This window comes from Oncorhynchus clarkii, chromosome 5 (genome assembly GCF_045791955.1).
Source record: "Oncorhynchus clarkii lewisi isolate Uvic-CL-2024 chromosome 5, UVic_Ocla_1.0, whole genome shotgun sequence".
In the NCBI taxonomy this organism is placed as follows: Eukaryota; Metazoa; Chordata; class Actinopteri; order Salmoniformes; family Salmonidae; genus Oncorhynchus; species Oncorhynchus clarkii.
Genome location: NC_092151.1, coordinates 63,210,917 through 63,237,172, shown reverse-complemented (window position 1 = coordinate 63,237,172; position 26,256 = coordinate 63,210,917). Strand labels below are relative to the sequence as shown.

At 44.7% G+C, this 26,256-nt stretch overlaps 1 protein-coding gene across 1 annotated transcript in view; it reads right to left on the bottom strand.

Moving 5' to 3' along the window:
• LOC139409184 (C3 and PZP-like alpha-2-macroglobulin domain-containing protein 8) overlaps positions 1–26,256 on the bottom strand; it is a 47,693-nt gene that overhangs the window by 16,560 nt on the left and 4,877 nt on the right. Inside the window, exons 5-32 of the mRNA XM_071153979.1 lie at positions 24,483–24,535; positions 23,921–23,938; positions 23,119–23,173; positions 22,925–23,038; positions 22,629–22,713; positions 22,386–22,494; positions 22,035–22,262; positions 21,729–21,899; positions 20,926–21,054; positions 20,540–20,732; positions 20,177–20,352; positions 17,881–18,030; positions 17,618–17,779; positions 17,385–17,527; positions 17,054–17,116; positions 15,701–15,932; positions 14,920–15,073; positions 11,393–11,532; positions 11,215–11,266; positions 10,562–10,860; positions 9,235–9,460; positions 8,755–8,931; positions 7,094–7,175; positions 2,433–2,589; positions 2,225–2,299; positions 705–870; positions 467–553; positions 200–336 (exon numbers count right to left, since the gene is read on the bottom strand). Of these exons, the coding sequence (XP_071010080.1) occupies positions 200–336; positions 467–553; positions 705–870; positions 2,225–2,299; positions 2,433–2,589; positions 7,094–7,175; positions 8,755–8,931; positions 9,235–9,460; positions 10,562–10,860; positions 11,215–11,266; positions 11,393–11,532; positions 14,920–15,073; positions 15,701–15,932; positions 17,054–17,116; positions 17,385–17,527; positions 17,618–17,779; positions 17,881–18,030; positions 20,177–20,352; positions 20,540–20,732; positions 20,926–21,054; positions 21,729–21,899; positions 22,035–22,262; positions 22,386–22,494; positions 22,629–22,713; positions 22,925–23,038; positions 23,119–23,173; positions 23,921–23,938; positions 24,483–24,535 (3,833 nt within the window). The remainder of the gene's footprint in view (positions 1–199; positions 337–466; positions 554–704; positions 871–2,224; positions 2,300–2,432; positions 2,590–7,093; positions 7,176–8,754; positions 8,932–9,234; positions 9,461–10,561; positions 10,861–11,214; positions 11,267–11,392; positions 11,533–14,919; positions 15,074–15,700; positions 15,933–17,053; positions 17,117–17,384; positions 17,528–17,617; positions 17,780–17,880; positions 18,031–20,176; positions 20,353–20,539; positions 20,733–20,925; positions 21,055–21,728; positions 21,900–22,034; positions 22,263–22,385; positions 22,495–22,628; positions 22,714–22,924; positions 23,039–23,118; positions 23,174–23,920; positions 23,939–24,482; positions 24,536–26,256) is intronic.

Here is a 26,256-nt window from a genome sequence, read left to right as displayed (position 1 = left end):
CCAGTTGTTTCAAATAGACGTTGGTAGGACAGTTCTCTCTTTTAAAAGAGATTATCAGGCTGACCTGGTAAAACCTGGTCAAATAAAACCACATTTGGCCGCTTAAAAAACACAATACATATGGGTGAGATGCATCTGGGAGAATACTTTAGACTAAGAGACTGAGAGGCTCTGGTTCTCCAGGGTTTGTGAGGTGTACCTGTGTGGAGGAGAAGCCCCCGAGGGCGTTCCTCTGCTGGGAGAGCCACTTGACCACAGGCAGGGCGGAGGCCACGTCACCCAGCAGGGTGTAGGTCAGCAGACCGTATGCTGTCATCTCCACCTCCGCTGACACCACTGGGACACGGAGGAGACTATTAGCGTACAAACACTAGACAGCCACACTAACACTAAAAGTCCCGATCTGAGAACATCTGAATCATCCATCATAGAGGACAGTCAGGCTGTGGCCTGACAATCTGTCTACCTGACTGAGAAAGACCGTCACTAAAGCCCATGAAGGTGGCCTCATCTGTCACCGTGCTACCAGTCAGACTCCAGTGGGTAAAGCCGTCTGATTGAAAGAGGAGAGAAGTAAGAGAAAGAAGGAAATGGAGAGAGACGAAAGTGTAAGAAACAGTATGAGGGAGAACAGTGGGTTAGTCATGTCAGCTTAGTGTTTCATATGAATTGGTAGGCAACCAAACTTCCTAACAGCTGAGTACCTTGCGTGATGGCCATGTGGTTGAGGCGTCGAAGGGCGAGGGTGGCGTAGGGGCTTCGTAACAGGGCCAGGGCGTAGGCAGACAGGGCTGTGGTGTACGGGTCATCAGCTGTGTATGTGTTACTCTCCAGGAAACCCTTTGCCCTGGCCACAGCAGTCTTCTCCTCCTGGGGAAGAGTACACATATTTATTTAAATAGACATAAACACAGGTGCACTACATGTGTGCACAGAGACCAAACCTTCGTATGAGTGATGGATACACCTCTCTCCACAACTCCCCCCTTCCCTCCGTATTCATCTTTCACTTAAGTCCGGCATATTTGATCTTTGCTGAGTGTTCAAGATCAGTCCTGTTCCAACTCATACTCCCCAACTCAGATGTGCTGCTTATCAAAAGGCAAATAAACATCGACTTTGCAATGAAAGGCAGGAGCTTTTCCAGATGTGCTCAAATGAGAGACCTCAACAGCCACTCACTTTAATATGCCCAGTTACCTTTTCATTAACTGAATTTGGAAGGAAGAAGGAGTTTTGCTTTGATGTAAAGTATCCCTCTTCAGTTGATATCAGTTAAAGAGGCCTGATTCTCTGGAGAGCCTTTCAGGATTGATAGGGTAGGATAGGAAGACTGGAAGAGGGGGTGGGGTTTGGGGAAGGAGGAGGGAAATGGATGGAAGGGGAACTAGAGGGAAGAACTACCTTGTGAATACTTTGCGAAGAGCTGTGCCTGAATGAACAGAGAGCTGACACAATAACAATCTGGGTTTTAACATTGGTATTGGCAACACTCTCAATGTAGGACACAGCATAAACATTACATGGACTCGGTCACTGTACACATAAACAGCAACATTCTTCTGGAACAATGACTTTGGCAGATAAAGAGCATTCCACACTTGGCCCTAAAATAAGGACACTGCTACCTTTCAATAGCCAAAGATCTATTTTTACTAGAGCGACCATGACGGTGATCAAATGTTCAACTGCCAGTGTGTCCTATGGGTTGCCTCAATGCACACTGGAGAGAGTTCAACAGGTCGGTGAGCACGTGGTCAAGGGTTCAGCACCAGGGTAAGAGCATGGCGAGGTGACAGGAATGTGGCTGGGGTGTACTACCTTTCACAGGCATCCTTGTCTCTGCATGTCCTCCTCATAAATCTCTTGATGCAGTCAGCCAGGGATTAGATATTAAATTACAGCCACTGGAGCATAACAAAAATGAATGGGCTCTGTGCCAGGACATCCACATTTCCAACTGATGGGAATGTACCGGCGCACTCACGCACGCACGCACGCACGCACGCACGCACGCACTCTCTGGGTGAGAGAGAGAGAGCTGCATTTACAAAAGTCTGGTATTAGGTCTGAGCCTGAAAGTTTAATTGAAAGTCCAATTTACACAAACATATGAATGTTAGGTTAAGATTCGCCCCTTGAGGAATACTGTGCTAAATAATACTGTTTGGGAGGTGAAGGTGTTTAATGGGAGAGGTCATGGTCCCCCCACTGATCCTCTTACCTCTGAAGTTATTCCTGTCTCCAGGAGGGCTGCAACCACGTATGCTGTCAATGAGATTTTTCCATGGATTCCTCCCTTTAGATGGAGAATAACACTGGTTAATGGTGCTTATGAAAACATGCACACGCACGCAGGCAGGCAGGCAGGCACACACGCAGGCAGGCACGCACGCACGCACCCAAGCACACACACACACACACACACACACCTGCAAGTCTTTGTTGAGGATGCGTCCCATGGCGGGGAAGGAGCCCTCCTCTCTCTGGTGGTTGATGAGCCAGGCCTTGGCAGCTTGCAGCTCCTCTGGGTCAATGAAGATGAACCCACGAGACTGAGCAAAGGATTTCAACACAAACGCTGTCAGCCTGGAGAGGAGAGAGGAAGAGGGAAGAGACAGAGACAGTGAGAGAGAGAGAGAGAGAGAGAGAGAGGGAGAGAGAGAGAGAGAGAGGGATTGGGTCTCTTTCAAGCATGTGCTGACATATCCTTCAAAAATACTTAGCAAACTTCACATCGGAGTTCACATAAACCATTTGAATGGGGTGAAATGTTCCCCAACCAGTCACACCTTTTAAATCTCTCAACAGCAACAGGGATGAGTGAGATGGCAGCTGATACATGCCAAACTACACAGCACGTTATGCTGAGAAGATCAAACTACATCAAAATCCTGTCAGGCAAAAACAGACTAACTGACAGAGAGGGGGTTGGAGGGAGAGCAGAGGAAGATGAAAGAGGGGAAGATGGAGGAGGAGTAGGAAAAGCGCATATTGTCACCACAGGATACAGCAGCTGTTCCGTCTCAAGAACAAGGAATTTCACAAAACAAAATCAAGTATGTTTCTGCATGCCGGACTATCCCGTAAGCATTCTGAACTTATACAAACAGCCATCGCCAGGGTTGGCATTCCTAATCTCCAGCAACAGTGTGTAACCTGTAGTTTCTGAACTGGAATCACAGCGGGAATCACAGAGAAGAACTCAAGACCCACAGAGAGGCCAATGGTGATGACTGAGGGACCTGGCTAGGCTAATAAACACACATTCATACATAAACAACTGCCCTTCAGTAACCCCTGCACACAACGGCCAATGCTCTTCAATTACAGACTGGCATTCCATTACAGCATCCTCCCCAGAGCAACCAAGTGATGAGGCAAGCTGCTTACCATAAAAAGGTGAAATAAATAAATAAACCATGTGTGTTTTTCCCCCAAACATACATTTGGGCTGTAACTGAAGGAACAAACCAAGAGAGTAAGAAAAAACCCTCTCCCATAAACCACGGTACTAAATCTTCCCTTGCTGGGCCCTGGAAGTTATGTCTCCCCAGAGAGCCAGCAGGGATGGAGTCTTAAGCCGGCAGGAATTTTTATAATGTTAAGTAATATTGTGTCACCGGCTTTAACTGCTAGGCTCCAGGGAGAGGTGCTGGGTAGCGTATAGATGATTTAGTGTGTGAGGAAACGACAGAGACAGAGCTGCTTCCTCCACTCTGGCCCGCTGAAGTCCCTCCCTCCGGGCTTCCACTCCCCCTGTATTGCAGTTGTTGACATGTTTTTTCTGGATAGCACACAGAGGTCATTCAGAACAGCACACTGGAGCTGGATCCTGCAACGTCAATGCAAGTTGAAACCAAGGTTTTTATAACTGCCTACAGGAACGACCGAGACTTACTGACAAATACGGCCCATGTTAACAACTCCACAACATGATAAATACCCTGGCTACTGGTTATTTTGATGCAGGTTATATAAACATATTTATTGTTTGAGTAGCAGTTGTAAAATGTGGGTCATATGAAGTCCAAATAGACTGAGCTTTTCTATAGAAGTCCAACACAGAATATGTTTTATCTTCAATGTAAAGATAGTTTCTCAAAGTCAAAATGATAGTTTCTCAAAGTCAAAATGATAGTTTCTCAAAGTCAAAATGATAGTTTCTCAAAGTCAAAATGATAGTTTCTCAAAGTCAAAATGATAGTTCAAGTTCCTTAAAGTCTTCAAAGGCAGCAGATTACCCCGGTTCTCACACAGTTCTTACTGCAGACAGTTTTAGTTTGAATGAAGGACAGAGTGCTCTGTTTGTGGTTAAACCACATGGATACACACACACCAGGGCTTCCATGGCAGTGTGTGTGAGAGGGGAGAGAAAGGGTTACCACATCCAAGCACAGAACAATAACAACCATTCTCCATTTCAACATGTAAACATCTATCAATTCAGCACCCAGTTATCTAAGATCTGGCTTGATAAAAACACCAAATTCCTGCTGTAATCACCCAATGTTTGGCATTGGAGTGGAAATAGATAGTTGAACAACACTGTAGATCAGTTCTCTCCATCTCTGCTATCCAATCCACTCTAGCCTCACTGCCAGATCAATCTCATTCACAGGGAAATGCCTTGCCAGCCTCAACACGTCCCGTGTGTATCTAATCAGGCACCACTAACATAGTCTTGAAAACCAGACCCTAGGAGCATTTGAAAATTGTGGGAGGCAACGCAGATATCTAGAGTGACTACCAATAACAGACCCACAGTGTGGAGCTGTGGAGCCCTCCATTGGGCTGCATATTTACCCCAGGCCAGGGTATTAAGTAGGCTACGGGGTTTGAGGCGGTGGAGGGTGGTGATGGTGGGGGTTCTGCAGATTACAGCAGCATGTGGCTCTCATTGGATCCAGACGGAGACAGGTATGCAAGCGATGCCGGAAGAGGGGCTGCCACGTCCGCTCCAGGCCCCACCACAACACCCCCACCTCCAATCCCGCAAAGATATGTTGATATATCCCAACACCACCCCCCTAAACACACACACACACACACACCAGTGGTATCTGCATCTGCCTGAGAGGCAAGCAGGGGTTAGTGATGAGAACCAGCCCCTCCTCATCCTCAGCTCTGTGCCCCGAGGTCCTGTTCAACCCACAGGGACTGTTCAACCCACAGGGACAGACACAGAGACCAGAACAGAGTAGAGCAGAGTAGAGTAGAGCAGAGTAGAGTAGAGCAGAGTAGACCAGAGTATAGCAGAGCAAAGTAGAGCAGAGTAGAGCAGAGTAGAGTAGACCAGAGTAGAACAGAGTAGAGCAGAGTAGAGTAGACCAGAGTAGAGCAGAGCAAAGTACAGCAGAGTAGAGCAGAGTGGACCAGAGTAGAGTAGAGCAGTGTAGAGCAGAGTAGACCAGAGTAGAGTAGAGCAGTGTAGAGAAGAGCAGAGTAGAGTAGACCAGAGTAGAGCAGAGTAGAGTAGAGCAGAGTAGAGCAGAGTAGAGAAAAGTAGAGTAAAGTAGGGCTAAGTGCCTTGGCATCAGCCAGACCCAGCATTAGCCTATGGAGACATTACTGCCTGTGTCATTATGTACAATCTTTTCATTAGGCTCTGCAATTTCCGCTTAGATACAATTTTACAACTGGAATACATTAACACTGCATTAAGAACGCTGTTTACCTGCCCATAAATGACCTGTACGAATGACTAACTCTGGAGGCCAAACAAAAGGTGGGTTGTTCTGACATATAAACACCAAGCTGATGGATTCATAAAGAGTTTGTTGCTACAGGTTTACATAAGGTTCAACATCTGTGTCCTGCCATGTTGCCCGTGGCTCCAAAACCGACGCTTACACTATTATGACCGTTACACTTCATATCTTCTTAATATCCTCTTTCCGCATATGGAGGTTTCAAGGGGTTTCATGGAAAAGTTGAATGATATTACCAATTATACCAGAGCAGTGATTCAATTGTTTTGGACAAGACATGGCCTAGTTCCAGGTTCTAGGGCATGTCGAAAGTCAAAACGCTTTTTTCGTTAAGTGGCCTAGAGCATAGCAAGCTCCTGTGTCTCCAGTGGTGGTAGGGGTCTGAGGAGGAGGTTGGGAGGGGGTGTAGTCAGTGTAGCCTACATACAGAGGTGCTACTTCGCCCCTGGGCCAAAACAACCAGGGGCCATTCTGTTCCATATGCATTAACCCTCTTTAACAGCAAATAGCTTACTGGAGCCCCACGGCTGCCTTGGGAACCAATTAGAAGTTTGTGTATGATTCTCCTGGGTTTATTTAACCTACTGTTTCACAGTCTGAGCTCTATTAAATATCATAATACCCACATCAACTAGTAAATCACCCTGAAGGTATGCAAGTGGCCTGAATATGCAAGCAGAACATTGGAGCCTCTCATTCGCTCCGTATTCACTATTCCAAATATTATGACATGGTCGTGGCCGCCTGCCTGCCTCCAGGGATGTGTAAACATTAAATAAACACTCAGCAAGCATAACTCAGACCGATTTAAACACAGGAATATGAGGGTATGAATGTTGAACATGCGTATACAATGTTACTGATAAGAGCTCCCATTGTTTCTGCCAATAATCCACTTCAGGTCAGGGTAAGTGGAGGAGCGGTATGCAGTGTTAAACTATGTACCATCGGGAGTGAACTGACGTGCAGGATGTAAACCTAATTGAAAAGTAAAGGACTTACTGAGGGATGTAAACCTAAGGAAAGAGTAAAGGACTTACTGAGGGATGTAAACCTAAGTGAAAAGTAAAGGACTTACTGAGGGATGTAAACCTAAGGAAAGAGTAAAGGACTTACTGAGGGATGTAAACCTAAGTGAAAAGTAAAGGACTTACTGAGGGATGTAAACCTAAGGAAAGAGTAAAGGACTTACTGAGGGATGTAAACCTAAGTGAAAAGTAAAGGACTTACTGAGGGATGTAAACCTAAGTGAAAAGTAAAGGACTTACTGAGGGATGTTAACCTAAGGAAAGAGTAAAGGACTTACTGAGGGATGTAAACCTAAGGAAAGAGTAAAGGACTTACTGAGGGATGTAAACCTAAGTGAAGAGTAGATGACTTACCACATGCTTCCAGAGGAGTCCCTCTCTCCAAAGGCACTGTAGGATCCATCCTGGCGCTTATAGGTCAGCTGTCTCTGGTACCCTGGGATAGTACAGGGGGGAAGGAATTAGTGGGTTGATGCTAAAGTACTTTTTCATTAATACTGCTATCCAAACCAGTGCCCAGATTCACAAAACACTTAAAACACTTACGCAAAAGATTCTTAAGATAGTCTGTATGTGCAATTCCTCAACAATATCTTAAGATGTAATGATTTTCTTAAGAACTTCTCAAATATCTTCTTACAAATTGTCTTCTTACAAATTGTTTGTTGCTAAGCAACCATTTTAGCTAGCTATCTAGCAATAGCAATCATGTTAGCGTAGTATCCTCAATACAACTAGAAGGAATTGACATTTTAAACTCTAAATGTAATAACATGTATATAAGGAAACTATGTCAATATGTTACTATTCCCTCTGCTAAAATGTACTGGAATGCAGCCCAAGTGAACTGGAACAAAGTTTTGTTGTTATCTGGTAAATATTGTATATCTAATAAGGTGAAAGAAGTATCATAGAAACTCATTCATAGAATCTACCCTGTAAAGACCTTTATTATACACAGATTCAGAATAGCTATTGATAACAAGTGTGTATTTTGTGGTTGTGACCCAGAGACTCTTGACCATTTATTTTGGGACTGCTCTTATGTCAGAAGATTTTGGTGTGAGTTAGAAGATTTTATTTTAAAAGAAACAACTATTAATGATAGTTTTATTTTGAACCAAATGATATGAACCCTGATTTAACTTTCATTGTTAATTTGTTTGTCTTTCATGGAAGATTCTTTGTCCATAAAATTAAGTGGGCAGAAAACAAACCACTTTTCACATTATTTAAGATAGAATTGAAATATTATTTTGAAATGATCAGTAAATGTAAAAGCAACAAAGCAATATGCACCATAAAAGTATTTAACAAATTGAAAATGAATCTTGATATGTAATACCCCTCTGTCTGTTAGGTTTATGTACTCTAGTTTGTATATTTCTGTTTTTTTTTGTATTTGTTGTGTTCATAATAAAATTAAATAAAATAATAATACATTTTTAAAATCATGTTAGCGTATTTCTTACTGAGATTACTGTTCTAAAACATGTTCTTGGGTTTAAAATAATCAACACTGAAACTTTCAGAGGAAGTCTGAGTGAACAAAACATGCTTTCATTAGCTTTTTTCTCACTACCCTGAGTTTAAGACAAGGGTTTAGCTATCTTGGAATTAACAACATTTCCAGGAACTTTATTTTCAAGAATCTAATTTCTTCTTAACTTTTTGCGTAAGGAGAAGAAACACAAGAAATAGCACAATAACATTTCCAATAACCTTTCGAGGAATAGCAACTTTTCTTAACTTTCTTCTTAAGTCTGTAGTTAATTAAGGAAAAATGGCAGCTAAGAAGAAATGTCATCTTAAGAAGGTTTTGTGAATCTGGGCCCTTGGTGAATATCAGAAAAACACTGTTTTAGAACTAAGTGGACAGTAAATGCATTGACTTTATAAGATGATCTTCACAGGGGTAACTGACATCACCCAATGGGAATATCTCAAGGTTCTCAAGGTAGCATTTGGCTCTAGGTCTCAAAGCCCTTGAACTACTTGATCTCTCCGGTGGCTACCTTGCAGCAAGTAGTCTGTGGCCTCAGCCTCCACCTCAGGGCTGAGCTGCCTGGTCTTCTGCAGGTACTTGAGGACAAAAACATTGGGGGCGAAGTGGATCATGTTCTGCTCTCCACAGCCGAAGGGCAGCCGCAGCAGCTTGTCCAGGTTGTTGAGGGTGGGGCCCATCACGTCTCCTGGCACATCACAAAACACAATACACAAACTGTTCAGCAACACTGCTACACTGCCTCACATAAAGTTAGTTTCATTAAGATAACATCTCTTCTTCAACACAGCTGCAGGGTCAAGAGTATTACAAATGGTAGGCTACAACTGCTTCATCAAACGTCATTCAGAGAGAAATTATTAATTCCAACTCTAACTAACCACATGGACAAGGTATGTCAAAGTGAATAGGAGGAGGAGAAGCAGACATTCAGATAACGGAAATGATAGGTCTTTAAGAAGGATGAGAAATAAATGGTGTCCCTCCTCACCTATCATGGAGGCAGTGGCGGTCTCAGAGCCAGGCACCACGTTGTGAGGGACACCCAGGGTGAAGGCCTCGTTGTGGTTCTCATCAGTGTCCTCCTTCCTCCAGATCTTAAACTCACCCACCGAGCCCCAGCCCGTGGAGAAACCTATGTGACGCACCTGGCCAGGGAGGGGGCCAGACCACTGTAGGATCACCGACTCATTGGATGGCTGCAAACCATGTCCGACCTATCAGAGATCGATTTGAGAGATTTTAGGTTTTTGACTGGAGTGAAAGAGTGAAGTTGTCCCTAACCACTGATGCAGGGTCAGGTGTCTTTTATTGACCTAATGATTAGGAGGGTAAGGTATCTGATTCTAAATCTGTTCTTAAGGGCAACTTCTACCTCGAGTACTGGTCAAACTCAGAGAGATAAACCAGGATGTTGTAATTCAAATTCTATGGTTGTTACAACAATGTGTAGTGACTTGGTTTTTGCCAGGTTCAAATGAAAGCCTGACACGATATAAATGTGGTTCTGAGTTTCACCCTGATTAAATGAATATCTAATAACATGATAGAAATAAGTGTTTGCTAATGCTGTATAGAGGAAGCCCCTGTGGCTTAAGGTCAATAGTAAAATACTGGAAGCCAATAAGATTCTACTTTAAAAGCCATTTGGGTTGCTTTTGCATTTCAAATCCTAGGCACACATAAAGTCAATTTCCAAGAGTTGGCAACAGCAGTCTGCATCACCTTTTTCCTACATCCACTCAATCCGTATTTCCAAATGAACAGATGGCACCCTGGGTATTTCTAGGCATTTTGTAATCACATTAAACCAAAGACCATGCAGAGCTGAAAATGAAATGCAATCAGTCACTAGAAAAATAAATGAATCTTATTGGGCCATACTGGGTTCTAGTGCAAGGTTTTAATTGCTCCCTTTGGTGAATGGTACGAGGCTAATGCAGTTTTCAGGCCCGTGTGCCAGGCCGCTGCCTGCGGACGCCACAGATCACAGAGTGTCCAGCCCGTTAAGCGTGACCTCACAGGCATGTCATTAAAAGTGGCGCCAGTCCTCTTGACTACACAGCCCCTGTGCCTGTCCAGTCGAACACTCCCTCTCTTACTACCCCAACTCACTACTATACTCTACCTCAAGCCCTGACTTGCTGACTGACTGAGTGACTGAGTGACTGTCTGATTGTCTGACTGGGGCTCTATGTTGGAGATGCCACAGTGGATCTGTATAGGATTCATATGAGGACACAAATCCCAGAACTCATTTCTAGAATAGATGCTACAATAACCAAGAGAACTAGGCTTGACCACCCCCCTCCTCTCACCTGCACCACGCCACCCTTCCAGCTGACCCAGAAGCTGCGGAACTCATCCCAGGAGAGGATGCCCGGGGTGGGGGAGCTGACCACTGGCTCACCCATCTTGCCCAGGGAGATCCAGGAGCGGGTGTTCTGTCTGCCCCCCAGTACAATCTCCAGCATCTCAGCACAGTCGTGGGGGCTGGGTGAGAGGGCAAAATGGGCATCGTTGTGGGTCTTCACTGCCACCTCAAAGTGAGTCATCTTGGCCGGCTTCTTCACGTACTGGTACTCATACTTGTTGGGTGTGGAGATGTGGATTCGCTCTGAGAATAGAAATGTCAGATTCACATTAAATCGTGGCCCAGTGCAGAAAATAAACCAGACTGTAGAGGCAGAAAGGTATTGGGTAACACTTCAAATGTATTTGCTCTTATACCCTTGTTGTACTATAGTACAACATATATCAAATCAAATTGTATTGGTCACATACACATAGTGCTTTTAGTTTCGACAGTGGAGTAATATCTAACAAGTAATTTAACAATTCCACAACAACTACCTTATACACACAAATGTAAAGGGATGGAATAAGAATATGTACATAAACATATACGGATGAGCGATGGCCGAACGGCATAGGCAAGATTCAATAGTCGCGAATATAACTGTATACTGACCGTTGGGGCAGAAGAAGACACTGTAGGTGTACTGTCTGGGCAGGCCCTCTGGCTGTAGGGGGAGAAACAACATGTTAGAGCTGACATCACTCTCTACTAATGACAGTACATGGTACAACAAGCATCTGCTCCCCATCTCAGCTCTCTCCCCAAGCAGTCTCTCCCCCATTTCTCATACCTCCACCAGGACACTCCTTCGGACATAGTCAAGGCCAATGGGGGTCCTCCGGTCTTCCGGGTCATCTATGTTTTTGCCTGTTTTAGTTGACTGGAGTCCATCTAAGCAGCAGCCCGGCTCACTATAGGCAATGGCCCGTGCTACGGCAGGAAAAAACAGAGACATACTTCACCTCACCATACTTTATATCAGGATGGGTTTTTTTGCCTGTAAGTTCCCACTAAGCACTTTTATTGCATACATTTTAAGTACAAATGTACTGTATAAAATAAACCGAACAAGCAGCCAAAAGACTATAGCGTGAAGAATGCTATTTGAAGAAAACATAGTTATGTTAATGAAATTGCTTTGTAATACATCTATCAACAACACAATCCCACATTGCACAACAACATAAATCATGGTTGTCAAAGAACATGTAGTTCCCTTTGCAGAGGAGCACATTGGAGACATGGCTTTGTGCCAATGTGTTATCTTTGTATGTGTGTAGTGAAAGGGAAAGACTAGGGGCCAGGGGAGCGAGAGAGCCGTGGGGGGCCCATTGACCACCAGTGACCTGAAAACTCATCAACATGCCACTGAGTGTCAGTGCAAGGCCCCGGCTGCTCCCCTGCTGGTGGCCTGCTTTGTACCTTTGATGGGACTGTTTGTATCGCTGGATGACCAGATCACATAAAGGCGTCAGCATGCTTCAGTTCAGGCTGGCGGCTAGGCGAACCGAACGAGTGTGCTCACACACTCCCTTAAAAGACCTTTGCGAGAAAAAAACGGCAATAGTACTCATTGTCCAATTTGAGAGGCCGTTGCCAGTAGAGGTCGACCGATTATGATTTTTCAACGCCGATACCGAAACCGATTATTGGAGGACCAAAAAAAGCCGATACCGATTAATCAGCTGATTTTTAAAATGTATTTCTAATAATGACAATTACAACAATACTGAATGAACGCTTATTTTAACTTAATATAATACATCAATAAAATCTATTTAGCCTCAAATAAATAATGAAACAAGTTCAATTAGGTTTAAATAATGCAAAAACAAAGTGTTGGAGAAGAAAGTAAAAGTTCAATATGTGCTATGTAAGAAAGCTAACGTTTAAGTTCCTTGCTCAGAACATGCGAACATATGAAAGCTGGTGGTTCCTTTTAACATGAGTCTTCAATATTCCCAGGTAAGAAGTTTTAGGTTGTAGTTATTATAGGAATTATAGGACTATTTCTCTCTATACCATTTGTATTTCATTAACCTTTGACTATTGGATGTTCTTATAGGCACTTTAGTATTGCCAGTGTAACAGTATAGCTTCCGTCCCTCTCCTCGCTCCTACCTGGGCTCGAACCAGGAACAGATTGACGAAGCAGTGTTACCCATGCAGAGTAAGGGGAACAACTGCTCCAAGTCTGCTTGAAGCACAGGGAAGAGCTGCTGGCAAAACGCACGAAAGTGCTGTTTGAATGAATGCTTACGAGCCTGCTGGTGCCTACCATCGCTCAGTCAGACTTCTCTATCAAATCATAGACTTAATTATAACATAATAACACACAGAAATACGAGCGTTAGGTCATTAATATGGAAACTATAATCTCGAAAACAAAACGTTTATTCTTTCAGTGAAATATGGAACCGTTCCGTATTTTATCTAACGGGTGGCATCCATTAGTCTAAATATTCTTGTTACATTGCACAACCTTCAATGTTATGTCATAATTACGTAAAATTCTGGCAAATTAGTTCGCAATGAGCCAGGCGGCCCAAACTGTTGCATATACCCTGACTCTGCTTGAAATGACACAATTTCACCTGGTTAATATTGCCTGCTAACCTGGATTTCTTTTAGCTAAATATGCAGGTTTAAAAATATATACTTCTGTGTATTGATTTTGAGAAAGGCATTGATGTTTATGGTTAGTTACAGTCATGCAACGATTGTGCTTTTTTCGCAAATGCGTTTTTGTTAAATCATCCCCGGTTTGGCGAAGTTGGCTGTCTTTGTTAGGAAGAAATAGTCTTCAAACAGTTCGCAACAAGCCAGGAGGCCCAAACTGCTGTATATACTCTGACTCTGCTGCAAGAGAAGTGACACCTTTTCCCTAGTTAAAAGAAATTCATGTTAGCAGGCAATATTAACTAAATATGCAGGTTTAAAAATATATACTTGTATATTGATTTTAAGAAAGGCATGGATGTTTATGGTTAGGTACACGTTGGAGCAACGACAGTCCTTTTTTGCGAATGCCACCGCATCGATTATATGCAACGCAGGACACGCTAGATAATATCTAGTAATATCATCAACCATGTGTAGTTAACTAGTGATTATGATTGATTGATTGATTGTGTAACGGCTCTCATCAAAAGGAGTGGACCAAAGCGCAGCGTGGAAAGTGTCCACGATTTATTTTCAAAAAACACTCAAATAAAATAACCAAAGTGAAAAAGAAAGCGCACAGTTCTGTCAGGTACAGACACTAAACAGAAAACAAGATCCCACAAAACCCAAACAGAAAATGACAACTTATATATGATCCCTATCAGAGACAACGATAGACAGCTGCCTCTGATTGGGAACCACACTTGGCCAAAACAAAGAAAAATAAAACATAGACTTTCCCACCCGAGTCACACCCTGACCTAACCAAACATAGAGAATAATAAGGATCTCTAAGGTCAGGGCGTGACATATTGATTGTTTTTTATAAGATAAGTTTAATGCTAGCTAGCTACTTACCTTGGCTTCTTACTGCATTCGCGTAACAGGCAGGCTATTCGTGGAGTACAATGTAAGGCAGGTGGTTAGAGCGTTGGACTAGTTAACTGTAAGGTTGCAAGTCTGAATCCCCGAGCTGACAAGGTAAAAATCTGTCGTTCTGCCCCTGAACAAGGCAGTTAACCCACCGTTCCTAGGCTGTCATTGAAAATAAGAATGTGTTCTTAACTGGCTTGCCTAGTTACGGTGTAAAAAAATATATATATACCAATTTCAGATTGTTATGAAAACTTGAAATCGGCCCTAATTAATCGGCCATTCCGATTAATCGGTCGACATTTAGTAGCCAGTATACATTTCCTCAAAATAGTCACAATTAATCTAAGATAACTCAAGAGAACTGTGATTCGTTTTGAAGTTTTTGCAAAGGAAATCTTAGTCGCGCAATTTTACATCTAACTAAGATGTTTGGTGCAGTACTTCGCAATGTCGTCAGAATATATGCACAAACTCTTCCGAACTGTTTGGTCTGGGAAGAATGCGGAAGCCTCGGGTCTTTTAGCAGTATTTAGAGTTGGATGGAGAGGAAAGTTAAAAGGTAGGTGTTACTCATACAGCATGTAACAACAGCATTCACAAAAGGGCAGTGTACCATACCAACCTGCAATATCCTATGAATCAAATCCCAAAGTTCAAGAGTTACTATCAATACGCTTACAGCATCAGAAAACTGAGGTTTTCCGGAACTGTAAGAACTATGAGAGAACCTGGAACTCTTCCCCAGGGGTTCCCCAGTAACTGACTAGATGGAATAACCTGTGATGTTAGCTGCGCCCAGCTCAGTGAAGGACAGCACTATGGATGTGGGTGTGGCCTCTCCAGGAGCCACACATTTCTTCCTGGTCAGGTGATGCTTCCCGGGGTGACCCACAAACTTGATGCCTTTGGGAATGGTGACTTTGACATAGACCTGAGCAAGATGGAGAGAGGGACACACACACACACACACACACACACACACACACACACACACACACACAGAGGAAGACACTGCATTAGTGCAACAGATATGTATATTTTCTGACAAGACATGATTTAGTCATATCTGCTCTCCGTTTCGTCCCTTCATGTAACGTGACCTCCTCAAAGCTCTTAAAGAATTTTGGGGAATTTCGAATCACATTGCACATTTTCCATGCTGACTGACTCATGGCTCTAAGGCTCCCTGAAGGATTAAGTTTCACCCATCATCCAAATTTCGCAGAGGGCTCTGTAATGCAGTCAGATTGTTTCACTGTTCTTTATCTACACGCTACAAGGCGTAAATAACTTTGCAGGAAATATAAGAATCACATGTTTTCAGGCAGACATCAAAGGCAGGGCTCCATTGGCTTACATAATCACCTAACATGACATTAAAGCACACCATGCATAGCCCTTCAACAGGCTCATCTGCCAACATCATGATGTCATCTCTGTAAACAGGAGGATGGACACACTTATGGTCATGTTAGGACCAGATTGCTCTGCTCCAAGCGTACATATTTCCTTGTGGTCGTCATGGTATAGGATCCACCCCTTCTTTCGCCCCCCTTACCTCTGCGCAGGTAGACAGGTAGTTGTAAACAGTCAGCGGTACTTTGCTCTGCTCCCCACGTATCACACCGTAGGGGAGGGTGAAGTCTACGAAGAAGGGCTTGAAGGTACGAAGCTCCGCCCTCTTGGCAAGGCCCAGCCCCTTCTCCTCTGACAAGCCAATGGCCTCTGTCACCCAGGTGGTAATGGAGTCTGGAACGTCCAATCGTAACTCAGCTTCGCCGGTGACATCACTGCCAAAACAGATTTGGGTGGAACATTTTTACTCAAAAGCTAATGCACCATTCCAACAAACAATGTTCTCTAATCATGACCCCATAGAAAACACTGTTTCAGACTAACGTTTAGAACAAGACCCCATTATGGGAATGAAGGGGATTGATCTAATATGTGTCTCATCTGGGAAACACCTGTAACTAAATAATATTCTGCCCATAACACATTGCAATACATAGGTGTGAAAAACAGGCAGTTGTTCAGCAAAGCTGTAAATTAGTGAGATCATTGTTGGCTACCCGTACTGACGTTGGTTTTGGCCGGCTTTCACAGGGCATAATAAACGTTCTCGGAAATTACTACCGCACTGCCTTTTGATCAAAGTCAACCCAAAATTACTTTGATACAGTCAATAAGGGAAATCAAAGCATTGGATTGAATAGGAAATTAGGCATAACATAACTCTGCCCAAAGGAATCAAGCATATGGAAATCTATGGCCAGTTAATTTATATTGGCTGGAAATGAATGGCAGGAGCTGTTGAGAAAGCCGATGTGTGTTCCAAGACAACCCTGCTTAAATGGGCCACATTCACACCCACTGGTGAAATATCCCCCTCTCAAATATGTGCTCCCTTACCCCTCCCACTCCTCCATCCTCACAGATCTGGAACACCACCAAATCCCAATTAAATACCCACAATCTGATGCAGATGAGACCACCTCCACCCACTCTTTCAAACACACACACAAATGCATTCAGACACACAGGTGTCATACCCATAGGGGGCACAGGGGCACGTGCCAACCTCAGATTTGACCCGTAAAAAATATATATATTTAACTTTTTTATTTTGCTGTCGTTTCTTTGTAATACTATAAGCCACCTAGCAATTTTATGAAGTTAGCTTTAAGCTAGCTCAGATAGGTTCCCAATTTCCAAACCTCATACCAAGAAGCCATTTCAAGTTAGAGTAGCTAGCTTGTCTAACTATCTTAGCTGGTATGCCTGCTGGCAAGGTTGGGAGACTAGAAAAGCAAGCAATTAATAAATAAGACTTACATTCCTTTCGATCTTTTACCCAGACGCATACACACAGACACGCACGCACACACAGATGATGTGGGTGTTCCTGTACCTGACATTGATGCAGTGCCACACCCACGTCTCCGGGAAGAATGTCCGCCTGCGCTTCTCGGCTCTGCAACCAAAACAACACAACCTGACATCAATAAAGGCCTTCCATTATGAATCTTGATGCAACAACCTGTAATTGGAAAATGGATTGTTTTTAAACTCACGCTGACATTTAAGGCACATGTATGTAATGTTCATCTCAAGGATTGAAGTCATTTGAAGAGTAAAGTCCTAAATATTTATGGTCCCCATCCCAACAGTCCAGTTTCTTGTTCAGAATAGTGGGCACATTGACAAGTTCTTATGGGCAAAAACCTGGCGTTACACTGTACCTGGGCACAGTGCGCGAGTGCATGGCTGCCACCAGTGTGGATGTGTGAGGCTGAAAGGCAGGAACGGCCTCGTCTGTGTACATTCCTCCAGTCTGTCTGTGGTTCAGGGTCACCATGTCAGTCATCACCACGAGACCAGTCTCCTGTTACACATCACAGACACACATTGTAAAAACGATAGATTGAGGATCTTATGCTACACCTAATGACTGGTGATTGGGCGTTGCTCTCACCGTGAAGGCGAAGCGGGCATCTTTAGTGATGTCCCAGTGCCAGGGGAACACTGAAGAACGCCTCCGTCGGCTAGACGACAGCCCCGGCCACCAGAAGTGCCCATCGTCTTTGGGGACTCCGAAGGCATCGGACACATCAAAGTCTGCCAGTTCTTTAAACACCTACAGAACAGTGGACATGGATGGCTTACATTATTTTCCTGTTTGAATGTAGTTAAGTGGTACTATAGATTAGAAACAGGGTAAGATAGAGGGAGACAGACCTTGTCTGGACTGAGCTGGAAGTCTGGCTTGAGGAGATAGAGGCTCTTGTCCACAGTGGCGACACACACGCAGGAGCCCTTCTCACCAGTGACACGCATACTGATAGGGTCACCTGGCATCGACTCATTGGTAGATAGAGAGACAGACACCTACAGACAAACAAAGATACAGATGAGAGTTCCTGTGAGACCCATAGCCAGGCCTGTAGATGGACAATGACAGCTCTAAACTTTAGCCCTATATGCGTTCCTGCTGACCTCCTTTTTCCAGCTCCTAACCTAACCCCTCATCATCCTGCCTGTCATGACCCTGCACGCAAGCACCCACCCACCCACCACACACACACACACACACACACACACACACACACACACACACACACACACACACACACACACACACACACACACACACACACACACACACACACACACACACACAGTCTCTGTCTAATCATGCCCATGCAGGTAGCCACACACACACCTCCCTACCTCATTGATTGCATACCAGGGAGCAGTAAATACTTCAGGGGAGGAGTTAACCCAGCCTGCCTAATGCAGTCAGCAACTGGGGAGCTCATGGGCTCATACAGCTGGTTGTTTACAGGGACTCACTGGCACTAGGGATTCCACTGTAGCATAGCATGAGACTTCAGTCAACTACACACGAACAGTGGGATATGTCTCAGTCATCCCAAACTAGGGCTGCGCGATATTCCAAATGCCTGTATCGCAAGAATCAAGGTTTTGTTATTTTTCTTTTATGTCCGCTTGTTCTCATGTTGTCTTTTTGGTCTCCTCTTGTCTCTTTCACGCCTTCTGTGCTGTGTGCAACTTCACATTTACACCAGAGATCTGTATATAATGACGAGATGCTCATGTCTCCGCCCTAACAATTGGAGCCGTTGTCCCAAAGGCAGGAAGGCAGGTGACAAGCTTAGGTCCAAAATAAACCCATAGAAACACATATAAGTCATATTTTGGACAGATTTTGGCAAGAGTAAAACCTCTTGCTTCGCCTCTTCCTTTCTGCTTACGCTTACACACACACACACCAAGCCCCTCTCCTGCCACTCACAACAACAAAGATGAGAGATCACTTCCTCTCTGACAAGTTGTTTCAATTCGCTATTTGCATTTGATATTTGGTCCGACAGAATTGGTCACATAGACACCGAAACACATTGAGGCCTTTTACTGTAACAGAGGAGAAGTTAACCCTTTTTATGTCTCAACTACTCAAATTGCACGCCAAATAGACACTACTAAAACAGGAGTATTGATGCACATTGGTTCTGAAATATGAATGCTCAGTTTGTCGCGTGCCATTGCAGTACCACTATAGCAGCATTTCTGCCAAATACTGTTATACTAGCTGTCTTGTCTGTGTTTTATGAATGTGCAATAAGTATAAAAAGATGCATTTGAATAAGAAATTGGCAACTTGAGAAATAAGTTATTCTGAGAAATAAGGTAGGCCACTTGATTTCAACATCTGATCAAAGTGGACAGGCTAGCATGCTGTTCCAACAGTTGGAGATGGACAGCAGGGTGTGTTCATAACAATTCAACTGTTCTACCTTGTTAGACAGCAAATAGATCCACGTTGGATAAACTTGAAATATAAAGATTAGCTGGATACTCACTAGCACATGGGCTTGTGATTGAGAGGTTGTTTATGAGACCTGTGTTCATTTTCTATAATGCCTGCTTCAATAAGTGAGTCATTATTAGTGAATATGCATTATGCATGGTTCTGGTTAAATTGGTAACAAAAAGGGCCTTTTCATAGACAGACCTGAATGACAGATCACTGATTATTGCAAAAAAAAGCATCTATTTGTAATAATGAAATAATTAGTGGGTCTTATGGTTTTGTAAGGCTTATATTTAGTTTAGGTATCATTGCACAAGCCCTGAATTCATTTGATTATTGCTGACTGTTTGACATGCAGTGTATTTTACCTTTAATTGTACAGCAAAACATATTTTTAGAAAAATAAAAAATAATCATTGAGATAAGATTTTTATGCCATATCGCCCAGCCCTATCCCAAACTGAACGTGGCCTGGTTGCCAGTATGTTTCTGCTTTAGCCAACTCCTTTGTTGTCTGGCATGAGTTGGCTAAATCAGGGACAAACTGGCAACCATGATAGACCTACCTATCATTCTGACAGCTACTGTGTGTACAGGCAGGCCTGTGTGTACAGGTAGGACTGTGTCTACAGGCAAGACTGTGTGTACAGTGCACATTGAGGGACGCAAGGACTCAGAGAGGGACGTCCTGTACGGTACCTGGTTCTCAAAGCTGGGCTGTACAGGGATCTGTAGACTGTCAGTAACGCCCTCTCCATTCTCCTTCACATAGTAGACCAGGAGGCGGCTGAGGGGCGCCATGGAGTGGGTCACTGGGAAACGCAGCACCACCATACAGCTGTCTGTCTCACCCTGTGGGGAGGAGGCTTCCGGACCTGGAGAGCATGGGAAGAGAAAGAGAGGGTAAAGGGAGAGAGGAGATAAGGGGTGGAAGAGACAGAGTGGGGAGATTCAGAGTTAAATATGTTTGACCATCTATCCTCTATTGAAACGTTTGGTGCAAACATGGTGTCCATTGGTCAAAGTTCTCTGCTCTTCATTATGGGACTCTATAGTACTGACCAGAGCCACTGGGTGGCATGGTGGTGTGGATGTTCTTGTCAAAGGTGACCGCTGCCCTCTTGCTTCTGTGGGCTGTAGCGTTGGGCTGCTGCTGGCCGGACTGGACAATGTTTCCTCTGGAGGCGATCTCATAGTGGAGGGTGAAGTTACAGGGACAGGTGGACTTCAAAGTGACCTCAGCCTCTTGATTGATCTAAACACACAAAAACACACACCACTATTACCCTAGGGACATCATAAGGATCATAACAGTATTAGAAGTACCATGTTATTACTGTTTACATACAGTATGTATATGATATGTGGCCCATGTCTCAACGATGGTGTTGGAGACCTGATGATCTGTAATGCTAGTAAAGTAATGATAAGTCGAGTGGAGTGCCTACCTTGAGAGGAGCGCTGAGGCTCTGGATCTGAATGTGACACTTGCTGGGGGAGTACCAGCTGCTGATGGACAGGTAGCTGGGGAGGTACTGGTCTCCAGCCGGACGGCCATTTATGGCTGTCACCTTGGTCTGGGGCACAACACACAACAGGATTTAACCCACCAATACATCCCACTCTCTGGACTATGATGACATCAAACAAAATCCTGATAGCTCGGGTTTTATGAATAGCTCTTATGAGAAGCTAACTAAGCTCTAGCCATGTCCACCTCCATCTCTCTCTTCCCCCTCCACCTCTCCCTCTATATCGTCATTCCCTCTATCTCTCCACCTCTCCCTCTATCCCTCCCTCTCGCTCCACCTCTCCCTCGAACGCTCCACCTCTATCCCTCCACCTCCTCCCTCCATCTCTCCAACAGCCTCTATCTGTCCTCCTTCCTCTATTTGTCCACCTCCCTCTATTTGTCCTCCTCCCTCCATCTCTCCACCAGCCTCTATTTGTCCACTTTCCTCTATTTGTCCTCCTCCCTCCATCTCTCCACCAGCCTCAATTTGTCCACCTCCCTCTATTTGTCCTCCTCCCTCCATCTCTCCACCAGCCTCTATTTGTCCACCTTCCTCTATTTGTCCTCCTCCCTCCATCTCTCCACCAGCCTCCATTTGTCCACCTCCCTCTATTTGTCCTCCTCCCTCCATTTCTCCACCAGCCTCTATTTGTCCACCTCCCTCTATTTGTCCTCCTCCCTCCATCTCTCCACCTCCCTCCATCTCTCCGCATCTCTCCACCTCCATGGTCCACTGACCTCCAGCCAGACGTACTGGGCAGAGTTGGGAATGGAGGGGATCTCAAACGTGGCCCGGCCATCCCTGGAAGTCAGCTCGCTGGTGTACACGTTGTCCTTAGGGGTCAGCTCCGCCTTCACACGCACCCGCACCCCATCTGCTGGGCTACCGTCAGGGTAAGTTACCTCTACCTGGGGGACAGGGGGACAGACAGTCAGGTCTCTCGCATTGAGACGCATAAGTGAACGCAAGTCTTGTACAGTCCAGCTTCCCTTGATAGAGGTCATGTGAAGTCAGTGGTATGAATACCTTTGGCTGTCTCTTACCTTTCCCTTGTAAGGCAGACCAGGCTTGAACTGTTTGCGAGTGTCCTTTGAGTATTTGATGTCGATAAGCTGCTTGTGAACTGGGGTTGAATCATCGAACATGGTTTGTCGCCCTCCGTCCTTGCTGGTCACTGACACCCACATGTTCACCGTGCCCCGGAAATGATCAGCCACATCCAGGGGCATCATGTCTTTGACACACAGGCTGAAGGTCGCTAAGCCTTTGATCTAATAATAGTGGAGGAAACAGACAGACTGTTAAATATCTGAAATTAATACTAAAAGGGTTGAATGTGATTCAATTTTCCTGATAGTTTTAGATTCTTCAGCACTGCAGCAGGGTTCACTCACCTCCATGGTCTTGACCACAGGATGGCCCACCTCATGCCGGTAGTACCCAACTCCATTCACTGTCATGTTCACTGTCATCTTCCCGGTCACTGGCTTCCCAAAGATATATCTAAAGACAGAAAAGTAGTTTGTGTTTTAACAAGAGTAGAGGTGCTACTTTGCCTTTCTAATATTGAAAGAACAATATGTGTTAGGAAATCACATTGACCATGTTGAAGTGAATGATGCGAGTCAGTCACTCACCTGGCCCTCACAGTGGCCTGTTCACACATGTTGAGGTCCTGGATGTACTGTGGAGGGTCTATCACCAGCTCAAACTTGGGAATCACTGTGTGGAGCAGGGGGAGAGGAGTCCACATTATGCAAAGAGAGGCATGACAACTTGGCTGTACAGTCCCAGTTCAAACCTATAAATACCACCTCAAACAGAAGGATCTTTGAACATATCTATGTTATGTAATCATGCTGGAGTTCCAAAACCTTTCAACCCAAACCACATCCCAATCTAGATAAATGGTCACGCTCAGTTATCAACTCACTATACTTCTGCACTTCAAAGGACTTGTTGTAGGTGTGTCCCTGCATCTCTACAAAGATGAACCACTCTCCAAACACAGGCTGGTCTGAGAGAGGGAAACTCATGTTGACGACCCCTGAGGAGAAAAGCAGGGGTAAAAAAACAGTGTTTTTGACTCAGTCAACATCACATGATAACATAGGGAGTTTCTCTCACCGCAGCAGAGGGGTTTAAGCCCTTTCCACTGGACCATCCGCGATCCTCTTGGGTCCTGCAATCCAGAGTATGAATACACAGTTGATCAAGAGATTCTACTTTCATCAAAACAGGCATCAATCTGTTTCTCCCTACGTGAAAGCTGTGGAGGATTGCCCTAAAACAGCATGAACTTACATAAGTACTCACGAGTGAAGTTATGTAAGGGTTATGTAAATACATATGTTGGGGATAACCCCTCCATGTCCCCCACTCCTACAGTAAGCTACTTCTTACTGGCCTGGCTCTGACTAGGAGAAAGACTAACACTAACTGCTGTCAATCAGGTAATTACAGCTACTCTCACAGAAACTCCCCTACCCAGAAGGCCACTGGTCTGCTGGCTGCAGGTGACAGAATAACACAACAGCTACACAGTTATTCTTAGTGCCTGAGCTGAGCTCATTTATACAACAACTTCTACTGGAATCTTAACACCAAGTAGCATATTTACACTACAAAGCCACTGCAGACAGAGCACTGGAGGACATGAGATGGATGGAGAGTGGGGGAGAGAGAGAAGGAGAGAGATTGAGGAGCTAGTAACAGCAGGGGAGAGCAGCTGAGTCAAAGAGAGAAGTTCCTTTCATGTTCAGTGTTAGGTTGGTCTGCTTCAGGGGCCAGGCTGGAGCTCAGAGCACAGGCCTGTTATCAAAGTGAGCCCTTCCCTGCCCTGTAATCTTCTGCCTGGGATTGGGACACTAAACCCCCAGTGTCCGTGGCCCTCCCTCCTGGACCAAGTGGTCCTTCTCCATCCACTCACCACAACGTAGGCTTCAATCTGCAACCAGGGAAAGAAGAAGATGGGGAAAAAATAGTCAAGGTTGGCACACACATTAGACAAACTGCACAGCCACATGGTAAAATATCTCCTCCCCCTCCCCTCTCCAACAATCATCTATCTGTGAGTGCGTTCGTTAGCCATTGCCAGCAGCAGACCTTTATAGCTCTAGCCATCAATAAACACACTGTCTACACAGTGGCAATGGTATATTTGGAGCCATTTCAAAAATCCCAGCAGAAATGACTCAAGGTTTGTGGAGGTAAATAGGTTACTGTACATTTGGTACACTCAGGCCAGGTTTCCCCCGCTTCACTCCCCTCTGAGGGGTTCTTGGAAAAAATAAGTGTGTAAAACTAGCATGATGCCGCCACCCTTCATTTGAAGCCGGTACACATCAAAAGAGAGGAGGCCAGCTGCTTGGCATCAAGGCCCACTGACACACATTAGGTCAACACACCTGATTCTCATAATTCATATCCCATCCATTTCCTGTAAGTGGGTGTGATGTCTTGGCTTTGATGTGAGAGACTGGTTGCATTACCTTGTCATTGGCCGGCCTCAGATCCGGAGTAACAGAGTACACGTTGATGAGCACTGGATTGAGAGAGGAACAGATTATTACCCACTTTAATGCATTTTTTTTATGTAGAGTGGAATAGACAATCCATGTCATTAGCTTTTCTCCTGGGCTGCTATTAAGACATAATGGCCTATGAGTAAATCTATCTACTGTATTGCTGATACTAAATTCAAAATGGAATTCAAAAAATGTAGAACCAGGAACAGATATAGCCCTTGGTTCACCCCAGACTTGACTGCCCTTGACCAGCACAAAAACATCCTGTGGCGTACTGCACTAGCATCAAATAGCCCCTGTGATATGCAACTTTTCAGGGAAGTTAGGAACCAATATACACAAGCAGTTAGGAAAGCTAAGGCTAGCTTTTTTAACAGAAATTTGCATCCTGTAGCACAAACTCAAAAAAGTTTTGGGACACTGTAAAGTCCATGGAGAATAAGAGCACCTCCTCCCAGCTGCCCACTGCACTGAGGCTTGGAAACACTGTCACCACCGATAAATCCACGATAATTGAGAATTTCAATAAGCATTTTTCTACAGCTGGCCATGCTTTCCACCTGGTTACCCCTTCCCCGGTCACCTCAGGGATGCACTTCAGCCACGCTCAAGGTCCTATACGATATCATAACTGCCATCGATAAGAGACAATACTGTGCAGCCATATTTATCGACCTGGCCAAGGCTTTCGACTCTGTCAATCACCACATTCTTATCGGCAGACTCAACAGCCTTGGTTTCTCAAATGACTGCCTCGCCTGATTCACCAACTACTTCTCAAATCGGAGGGCCTGTTGTCGGGACCTCTGGCAGTCTCTATGGGGGTGCCACAGGTTTCAATTCTCGGGCTGACTCTCTTCTCTGTATACATCAATGATGTCGCTCTTGCTGCTGGTGATTCTCTGATCCACCTCTATGCAGACGACACAATTCTGTATACTTCTGGCCCTTCTTTGGACACTGTGCTAACTAACCTCCAGATGAGCTTCAATGCTATACAACTCTCCTTCCGTGGCCTCCAACTGCTCTTAAATGCAAGTAAAACTAAATGCATGCTCTTCAACCGATCACTGCCCGCACCCGCCCGCCCGTCTAGCATCACTACTCTGGACGGTTCTGACTTAGAATATGTGGACAACTACAAATACCTAGGTGTCTGGTTAGACTGTAAACTCTCCTTCCAGACCCACATTAAGCATCTCCAATCCAAAATTAAATCTAGAATCGGCTTCCTATTTCGCAACAAAGCATCCTTCACTAATGCTGCCAACCACCCTCGTAAAACTGACTATCCTACCGATCCTCGACTTCGGCGATGTCATTTACAAAATAGCCTCCAACACTCTACTCAACAAATTGGATGCAGTCTATTACAGTGCCATCCGTTTTGTCACCAAAGCCCCATATACTACCCACCACTGCAACCTGTACGCTCTTGTTGGCTGGCCCTCGCTTCATACTCGTCGCCAAACCCACTGGCTCCAGGTCATCTACAAGTCTTTGCTAGGTAAAGCCTGCCTTATCTCAGTTCACTGGTCACCATAGCAGCACCCACCCGCAACACGCGCTCCAGCAGGTATATTTCACTGGTCACCCCCAAAGCCAATTCCACCTTTGGCCGCCTTTCCTTCCGGTTCTCTGCTGCCAATGACTGGAACGAACTGCAAAAATCACTGAAGGTGGAGACTCATCTCCCTCACTAACTTCAAGCACCAGCTGTCAGAGCAGCTCACAGATC